A 10,000-nucleotide genomic window follows, 5' to 3' on the forward strand; every position below is an offset into this window, starting at 1 on the left:
GTGTGCCCGGGCCCTGGCTTCCTCATTGTTCAGACCCTCTTCTCTTTATCCCCATGTCCGTACCATTTGCTACAGCATCCGCTCAACAGCTGACACTCGCTCTCCCTTTGTGCGCCAAAAGCTGGACGGTCAATAGAACTCGCTTTAGCTCCGTTGTTGTTGATTTGTTTTTGTTTTTTTTGTTTGTTCATCTTTGAAAGAGATTTCAGTTCTTATTCACTAGGGTCTGTTTGCACACACACACAGACACCCTTTGCAGGGAGTGGGATATATAAGTCCCCAGGCTCATTCGTCTCCAGCCGTCTGCAAGCCTCGCGTCGCCTCTTCTCTCCTCTCCTCTCCTCTCCTCTCTTTCTCCATTCCCTACTTCTTCTTTTCCCGGGCTGTAGTGATTCCCTTTTACTTCTCTCTCTCTCTCGGACACAACAGTGTTGTCATTCACAACAGTGTTCCCTTCTGGATCATGGATTTCTTATCTCTGGTAACTTGTATTTGCTTCTATCGGTCTTAGTGCCTCTTTGATATTGTTGCGGTGGGAGTGTATTGAGGGGGTGTGTATTTTGCTCAACTGTTAAAACATGACCGTGAGCTGTGCAGGCGCTCAGCGAAGGAGTAGTTGTCAAGCAGATTAAGGACCTCATATGGACAGTAATTATGCAGCCAGTGTGGCTTGTCACACCTGCCTGAAATATTTATTGTGGGTAGATAAGGCAAATGGTGGTGTGAGTTTCCTGCTGTTATGGCTCGTGATGGGACTTCCTTCGGCAGCAGAGACTAGCAACGCAGTCGTGTGACTTGCTATGCGGAAAAAGCCACGAAAATGAGGTGCATCTGATAAACCCTGTCGGCCTCTATGGTGTGCGTATGTGTGTGTGTGCGGGGTGGTTTTCTTATCGCTTGTGGCGTGTTACTCCAGCAGTAGTAGTAGTAGTGGGTCTGATGGCTGACAGCTCTGCTCTCTTCTCCTCTGGCTCTCGCTTGCACAGACCTCGTGGAACAGAGACCATGACGACACGGCGTCCACGCGTTCTGGGGGCACACCAGGACCCTCCAGCGGAGGACACACATCACACAGCGGCGACAACAGCAGCGAACAAGGTAAGGACCTCCAGCAGTGGAGGCGCGCGTGTGTGTGTGTGTGTTTGTGTGTGTGTGTGTGTGTGTATCTATGTTTATGTTCGTCCCTGTACTGGTAAAATGTGAGTATGTGCGCCTGCACATATTTGTGCATGTATGTTGGGCAAATGGTTGGCCAAATAGAAATGCAGATGCATTTGAGCACACAGAGTGACCCTTTTGTCAGTTAGATTGGCCAACTGTTTGTGATGTGAGTGCAGTGATGAGATTGGTCCTGCACCCAGGATCACTGCACCCCCCCTTCCCCCCCCCCCCCCCCCCCCCCCGATGGGACGCCTGACCGCACGACGAGTCAGAGGATCTCTTTTCAGTAGTCCCCCAACGGTCAGACAAAGTCAGCTGGGCCTGTCACATTACTCACACGGACGCATCCTCTAGTAATGTGAAGCTGCTCTACTCATTGACAAAGCAAAACAAAAGCACACTTAAGAGCACTGACACAGACAAGCACTCTGTGGATGCATGGAACTTATTGGAGTTGGTCACAACACAGATAAGCTGACATTTACCACCTGAAGCTGTCACAATGTTGTCCTGTGTCAAACACTGAAAATAAGTTAATTGTGTGTTTAGGTGTGTTTAGCCTACTCCTGTTCCAAAACAAAGCTAGTTAGCGGATTGTTATCAAAAGACTTGCAATATGAGCTGCCAAACAACGCCATTTTAAATGTAAAAATGTTTCAAACCATGAAACCCGTCATTACATATTACAAGATATTGCTGTTTTCTCCTGACATAAATGAGCCATGCACCAGTACTCCATGGGCACTTCTGGCTGCGGTGGTCAGGGCTAGCACGCTAATGCCCATGCAAAGTCATTTTCAAGTTTCAAGTCAGGTCTTGTTAAGCTCTGGCCAGCCTTAACTATTGTTTTTGGCTAACCAAATGAGCTTAATCACTAACAAAACATAGTTCAACAACCCCAAATACACATACTGATGGTGATGAAATACAAAAGATTTGTATTTAAAACTGTTCCGTAAATGATGCATTCATATTCACAATCTGAAATGCATCTAATCTGAATGCATTATACAAATAGAAATACTGTACCATGTGGTGGAACCATGTGGTGAATCCTTGGTTTCTGGGAGATGGTGTTGGATGGAGGTGCACTCAGGTGACTGGCTCCCTCCCTTATCTCAGCTGTAGGGTGTAAGGTTTGAGACTAGGAGAGGAGCGAAGAGAAGTGGAGAGGGGGGTTTCAAACAAACTGTAGGCAAAAAGCAACTTCATTTATTATTGAAGGGGATGTCAGGGCAGCAGTTTGAGGGCTGGCCAGCCAGCAGGCAGAGCTGGCTGGGAGCAGAAAGGACCACATTATGTTCCAGATGACTGAGCAACGATTTATATACCAGTGCAGTGTTTTTTTTCTCCTCCTCCTCCACCTCCTCCTCCTTTCTCTCTGTTTTCTCTCTCTCCCCCTCTCTTCCGTGGAGGAGGAGAGCGGGGTAAGAGCACACGGCCGGCCTCTTCTGAGGCGGTCAGATGGCCGATGACTAATGGCCTCTGCCGGGCCGTCTGCCGTGTTCTGATTGGCTGCCTTAATGAGCACATTTTGTGCCCAGTTTGGGCTCCTGCTCACGCTGACCTTTGGTCTTTATTGACCAAACTGACACTTCATTTTTCACATACTTCCAATTATAGCCCGGCTTTTAATGTTGGCCCCCTTGATTGCCCCCAACGCACCACCACCCCCCTACCACCGTCGGCTCACTGTTGTTGAGAATCCTTTTTGTGTGTGTTTGTTGTTAATGTTCGTTGGGGGGGAAGGAGCAGTGGGGAAGCACAAGGCGAGATAAAAATAGTAGAACTTTGGGTCAGTTCATGGACATATTTTGGTGTGTGTGTATTTATAGAAATATATAAACGCACTCAGTTGAATGTTTTGTTTTATTGAGCTGTGCTGTAATCTTACAAATGTTTTTGTTCTCTGGCACAAGTGAGCATGAAGTTAATGTGGGTTAAAGACGCCTTGTGAGAAGTAGGAGTGGCATTAGCACATTCTGTATGGAGTCATCTCTTAATCCCAGTAAGCACATTATTGTCATTTTAGTCAAGATGCCCATGCTTAATTATTACAGCCACCAACATCCTCTCTCCACTTCTCTCTTGGCATCTCATCCATCCCCCTTCCCCCTCCCTCCCCCCTTTCCCTCTCCCTCTCTCGCTCCCTCTCTCCCCTCTCATCACTCTCTCTCTTTCTCTCTCTCACTCACTCTCTCTCTCCTCTCATCTCTCTCTCTGAGATTGTTTCCTCCCTGACCTTTTTTCCATCTCCTTGGTCTTCCACTTGCTTTCACTCCTGGTAGCCTACTGGAGTGCGCTCCCTCTCTTTGTATGCATCTCTGCATCTGCAGCCTGTGTGTGTGTGTGTGTGTGTGTGTGCATCTAATAAATATCACTTTCCCCCCATGTCTCAAGCAGAGCATAATAAAGTAGGAGCTCGAGTAGGAGCCTCGTCCACCAACCCACCATGGGAGCCTCTTCAGCAGCCAAGCTCATTCAAAGGGAAAGAGCTAGCTCGCTAGTATGCTATCTCCCTCTCAGTGAACCCAATTTACCCTTGTTGTTGTGTTTATTTACTCAGAAATATATTTATCAGTAGTGTTATTAGCATGTTTATCTGGAGTAGAAGTGCTGTTAGCATGGTACTCAAGTCTGTAGTTTTATTATTGTTAGCATGGTGCTCAAGTGTGTAGTTTTATTATCGTTAGCAGTGTTTGTTTTCAGTGTCTTTTGCTTTTTGCCAGTGAAGTGAAGTTGACTCCACATATGTCATTATATTTCAATTGTGTGCCACTTCCCCAAGGAAAGAGAAAAGCATGTCTACTCCCTCTAGTAGGGTCTTGCTACCCTCGGACGAAACGTCTCTTAAAGAAGTCCTGCAGAGACACGGAGCAAGACCTCTTTAATTAGCTGTGGTCTATTAGCGTGGCTATTTGGTGAAAAAAGGCTCATATGTGCCCTCTCTTTGTTTAAGTGCAGAGCTCTCAGGGGACTCCTTGTGGTATTGTGTCTTGGATCCCTACTTTTTGCGAGTGACGAGCCTCGGAGGGCAAAAAGAAAACAAATCATTATTGTGACCGCAGTCAAGTCCCTGACCGTTGCAGTGCCAGTCGCAGCTCGCTTGTGTTCTCTTGGCAGAGGCCATCTGCGTGTGTGTGTGTGTGCTCATATAGCACACACACGGATTAAAAGAGACACCCTTCGGCTGCCGAGAGGCACCGGGGGTTAAAGAGACGCGAGCCCTTGCCAGAAGGAGGGCGGTAAAGTTGCGGAGGCAGAATGCAAAGCACTTTGGGATTGTTTTGAGAGGCTTTGGGTTTCCTGCCCTCATCAAAGTGCACGAGAACAAGGTGATGACTGCCGAAGTCAGATGTGTATCACCAATTGCTCCTGCCAAGCAAAACAGTCCCTGGGAGTCTTTGTGTTATTGTCTGCATAAATTTACATTTTTGAGTCACCGTAACAGACGCTGCTGTTCGGATTTGAAGCAGAGTAAGCCTATGTGGTTAGTTGAGGAAAGTTCATGCTGTTAAACCTTTTCAGCACACTGCAAAGCACTTACAGACACAAACACAGACAGTTAATTATTAAATGGCACAAATGTACGTATTCATTGAAGTGATCAGAAAATGTCAAACATAAAGACTATGTAGTACATCAGAGAGAGAGAGAGAGAGAGCCTGAGGAGGCAGATTGTACAATACAAATGTATTTTAATAATCTGAGCTATTCCTGTCTTCTTAGTAAGTTCATTCTTCTGCTTGATTGTATGAGTTAAGTCTGGTCGCTACAGTATGCTGGATTCATTAGTACAGTCTTTGTAGTACTGCATTGATCACAATGGAAGCATGCTGTCATCTGCTTGCATTGACTTCACAGCCGGCTAGTCACTGGCCCATGTGAAGGTCAGCTAGACACAGAGGCCCCTCATTGGCCCTTGACCCATCAGCCTCTGCCCTCTGATTGGCCCATCTCCAGGCCTGGGCTGTAGACAAGACCATAGACAGAATGTCACTCAAACGTCATTGAGCTGAAAGCTGGGGCCAGTTCAGCTGGGCTGGCCAATCCCTCGCTTCACGTGTTCGTCAAAGTCACACATTAATTGGAATGATTGTCCAGCAGACTGGAAGAGTTTGGCCTCTCTCTCTCTCTCTCTCTCTCTCTCTCTCTCTCTCTCCTCTCTCTCTCTCTCTCTCCCTCTCTCATACACACACACACACACACACACACACACACACACATACAGACACACTCACACTCACACTCACATCCCTGAGCCTGTGCTCTTCCTATTGACTGTTTTCAGGCTCTCTGCACAGATCCATGGTTTGGTGATGGCCAGTCTCTCTCTCTCTCTCTCTCTCTCTCTCTCTCTCCTCTCTCTCTCTCCCCTTTTGATTTCCACTCTTGCGTTTTTCGGCTCCGTTTAACCCCCACCCGCTGAGCTCTCTGCCCCCTCTCCTCCCTCTCTCTCTCTCTACCTCCGCACCGTTACCTGCGAGGCACTTCAAAGGCCTTCGCCTCCCCCACCAAAAGCTGCGCTGTTGTCGCTCTGATGAAATAAGGAGCCTCTGAGACTCTCTTCCCTCAGAGCATGCACACACAAACACACACACAAACACACACACACACACACACACACACACACACACACACAGAGAAAGAGAGAGACGCTGCTTTTTATCTATTGTTACCCCCATTCTTGTTCCACTCATCCTCCCCTCCCTACCTCTTTCCTTCCATCCTCTCCCTGCTCCACACTGCCCTGGTGGCAGGCCGTGGCTGGGGCAACCACACAACCCCTCTCCCCTGTCGCCTGTATCACTGGGCTGGTGTTTGGCATGGTAATCTGGTTAAATGGAAAGGCGTAATGGCTGATAAGAGGTGTGTGTGTGTGTGTGTGTGTGTGTGTGTGTATGGTGTGACTTGTCCTCCTGGATACTAGGGGATGTGAACCAGGCCCTGGGGTGAGAAGGCCATACTGATATGTAGGAGGAGGAGAGAACCAGGCTGCTTGGTGTTTGGAAAGGATAGAGGAGGGGATTCCTGGCAGCAGAGGGAGAGTGGGGTGAGAGAGTGGGAAGGAGAGATGGCTCTGATGAGATGGGTCCGTGTTCAGTGTGAGAGTGAAAGTGAGTGGCTAAAAGAGACCGCTATGGAACAACAATGCAAGTCTTACTTGATAGTTTCAGTTTATCAGGCAGTTCAATGTCTCTGAGAATGTGTCTGAGAATGTCTCAATGCCTGATAAATTAATTAATCATTAAGGACGGGTGGACATTCTGTAATTATTGTGTTGTAGTCAAGGAGACACCCTATGAACCTATATGATAACAAGCTTAGCATGCTTGTTTTCCAACTGGGAGAAACCTACTGAAAAACACCAATGGTCAATGACCAATCTCAACCTCCCACTCTCCTGTTAAACTGCCATTGTGTTTATTGTCCCTCTGTATCCCAGTAGCAATGCATCAACCAACATGCAGGTACTTGTCCCTCTCTAAGTTATGGCTGTCGATGGCTTTATTGCTCTGTTACCGATAAGACTGTGTAAACAGAGGTATCTTATTTGAGAAAGCTCTCAGAAAAAGAGGAAATGCCAAGGGTTCCCACAGTGCAAGGGGTAGTTTGCGTTTAGGCTTAGACCAGTGACACCAACCCCTCCCATCCCCAGACAGGCGACACTTAGTCAGTGGGAAAAAAGAAAGCGAAAAAGTTACAGGACACGAGCAAACAAGTGCACACCCCTCCTCCTCCATCCCCCCCTCGCCTATCCAGCTTCCCATATATCATGCTCGTTTTCTGCTTTCTCAATCATTTTCTTAACTCGTTTTTATAGGCCTGATTGAGCGCCTTGTCTGCAGGCAGATAATAGTCATAAAGGAGGAATGATAAAGTGTCAGGTTGTGTTTGTTCTCCTGTTTGCTCAGGGCTTTAAGGCGATGCTCGAGTGCTTCCTCTGTGCGCCGTGCCCTGCTCGGACTACACCGGCCTAGCCCAGGAAGCTGGCCTCGGCCAGGCCACTGTGTGTGTGTGTGTGTGTGTGTGTATGTGTGTGTGTGTGTGTGTGTGTGTGTGTGTGTGTGCAGAGAGAGCTGTCCTTGTCTTTCTCTCTCTCTCTCTCCCTCTCTCTCTCTCTCTCTCTTGCTAATGCTCTCTTCTATTCTCTGCCTCCTCAGGCTCTCTCTCTCTCTCTCTCTCTGATGTTTTTTCCTTCTCACACACTGTCTCTTTTTCTCTCTTTCTCTCTCTCTTTCTCTCTCCCTTACTCCCTCTCCATCTCCACCTTGTTTTTTTTCTCTTGGTCTCATTCCTTCCCACTCTCTCTCGCTCTCTCTCCCCTCTCCCTCCCCTCTTCTCCTCCCCCCTCTCCTGGGTGTTTTCACTCGTTAATGCTGTTACTGTAGGCCCTAGACATCGTCTTCCTCCTCTTTGGCTTGTTTTGGCTAGCATACCGAGGCAGTGAGAGTCGTGCTCAGAAAGGGATTGAAGTCATTTGCTAAGGGACGATGAGTGCAAGAAGGGGGAAAATACATATATTTTTAGATCAAAATGCTGTAATTATGGTGTGTTAATGATGCAGACACTTCTGCATCTTTCTAGATGTTTACAGGAAGTCTCCAGAAAATCAAAACCAGTGCTTTTCCGCGGGCTAGAAGTAAATTGCTGGTGTATGCAAAGCACTGGCCTCAGTGACAGTGACTGGTTTGTCTGGTTGTAAAAAAAGTGCTTCTTTTTATTGTCCCCAAGCGATAAATAAAGTTCCAGTAAAACCCAAACGTAAATCTCATTTTGCAAAAAGATATTTTCAATGTCATGTGTAAAACAATGTACCAGTTATTCTAGGAATAGCATCTCGTCAGTGTTTCTTAATTCAACCAGACTTAGAAACCTTGGGAGAAAATTGGCAGCATAAAAAACAATCCATATATTTCAGGGAATGCAATTAAATCATCTTAGGTGTTTTTTTTCTATAAAGTCAAGGTTTATTACATCTAGTTTCTCACTAGCGTCTTACTACAGTCTTACTTTGTCTTACTTCACAGTAAGTTGAAATGGTCGGTGTAAAATTACATTTTTGTGACCCTCTGGTCCATTTTTTTGACATAATTTTTGGATTTGCTCCAACTTGCCAGAAACCCTCTGTGTTTCCCCCTCTGGTTCCTGGCCTTGTACCCCTTTACCACTACGCCCTGGCTTCTAATCTTTACGGCAGAGGTTTATACGAATTTGACAGAAATCAGTGCAGCTCATCACTGACATGTCACAACGCATTACATTTGTTCATGAAGACCTGAATAAGCATTACCCAACATTGCCTGAGAGAAAAATCAGCCAGAGAGAAAGACAGAGAGAGAGAGAGAGAGAGAGAGAGAGAGAGAGAGAAAGAGAGACTCAATCAGACACATGCAACCCAACTTTTCAGGAAAAACCTGATAGCACTGATACAGATATGCTATCACTAAGCCAGTCGCTGATAGGGAGGGCAGGACAGTGGAAGGAGACCGAGAGAAGGAAAGAAGGAAGAAAGGAGGCAGGGGGAGAGAGAAAGAGAGGGAGAGAGCGCGGGAGGAAGGGAGAGAGAGCGCGGGAGGAAGGGAGGGAGAGAGGCAGGGAGGGGGGGAGGGAGGAGAAAGAGTGAGCTGTACCAGGAACTTTGAGTGACAGTACACAAACAAGGGCTTTAGCACTTTATTTGTTAGCTGGCCCTCCTAGCTTGGCTTCCCATCAAACAGTCAGGGTCGAGTTTATTTAGTCTTTTGATAAAGAGATTAGCGAAGTCATCCTACGCTAAACGATGCCTCACAGTTCACTTGCCTTGTGCGTGTTTGTGTGAGTTCACAAAAACCGTGGCTAGGTGTGTATTAACGTGTGTTGGTTTGTATATTTTTGTATTTTATTTATTGTGAACCCACACAGTTAAGCCTGTCCCATGCAAAGTAATACAGCCACTTACAAGATTTGCTCTGAGAAAAAAAAATACTCAAAAGTCTTAATCTTTTAGAAGCCCTTGCAGGGAAAAAAGTTACATTAACTGACAGGATTATCCGCTAGTGATCAGTCTGTGGATATACTTTGAGTAAGAGGGCAGCAGGTTTTTTTTATTAGGAGTTATCTCAGTGGTTGGAGTCCAGCTTAAAGCCACAAACAGCATTGTGCTAATTTTAGCCTCCAAAGAGGATGAGGATAAATAGCCTGCTGTTAGTTTGCCATATGCTGCACTGCCGATAATATTGTGTCAAGAATATTTTCCTGCAGATACATGCTGTTTGGTGGAGTGTACATTTTGCGGGCCTCGGAAAACAAGGACGTTGGAGTGGCCAGTGAGAAATATGAGAAGAATGAGGGAAAAACATTAAATGCTAAAATGAAATTGTCCTCGTAGATAGTTGTTCTTCTCTGAAAGTCTCTTTCTGTGTCAACTCTTGTCTTGTGCTCTGTCGTTCTTTCTTTTTCTCTATGTCGTTTTTTTCTCTATCCACCAGTCTCTCTAAAGGCCTTATTGACTTTCTCTAGAGGCCCTTAAGTATGGCCACATGGTTAATCTCATTCATTTTTGTCTGCCTTTTTTTAACATGTAAATTTGCCCGGGCTGAATGCGAATCAATCTCCCTCGCTCTTGAATTGAAATAATTCAATTTGGCCACGTTGGAACCTCCTTCGCAAAGTCCATTATGCATGAAGCCTAACAAAGAGCTGAAGAATTTGCCGACCCCCTGTTTGGAAATGACACCCCAGAAAGGCGATTTCATGCAAGCAAAACACCAGCCAAAAAGCTGCACATTCGGAGAGTGAAAATTTAGCTACTCCCTCTGCGATCCATGCAGGAGGTGTTTGACCCTTTCATTTGTAA

The 10,000-nt window shown here is 46.3% G+C and overlaps 1 protein-coding gene across 1 annotated transcript in view; it reads left to right on the forward strand.

Annotated features, from left to right (window-relative positions):
• The window catches only part of meis1b (Meis homeobox 1 b), a 99,299-nt gene that overhangs the window by 12,684 nt on the left and 76,615 nt on the right, over positions 1-10,000 (forward strand). The window contains exon 7 of the mRNA XM_076285980.1: positions 987-1,098. Within this exon, the coding sequence (XP_076142095.1) occupies positions 987-1,098 (112 nt within the window). The remainder of the gene's footprint in view (positions 1-986; positions 1,099-10,000) is intronic.

Source organism: Alosa pseudoharengus, unplaced genomic scaffold (genome assembly GCF_046254945.1).
Source record: "Alosa pseudoharengus isolate Yale_2024_CS ecotype anadromous, Long Island Sound unplaced genomic scaffold, YU_APseudo_1.1 YU_APseudo_1.1_scf_15, whole genome shotgun sequence".
Classification (NCBI taxonomy): domain Eukaryota; kingdom Metazoa; phylum Chordata; class Actinopteri; order Clupeiformes; family Clupeidae; genus Alosa; species Alosa pseudoharengus.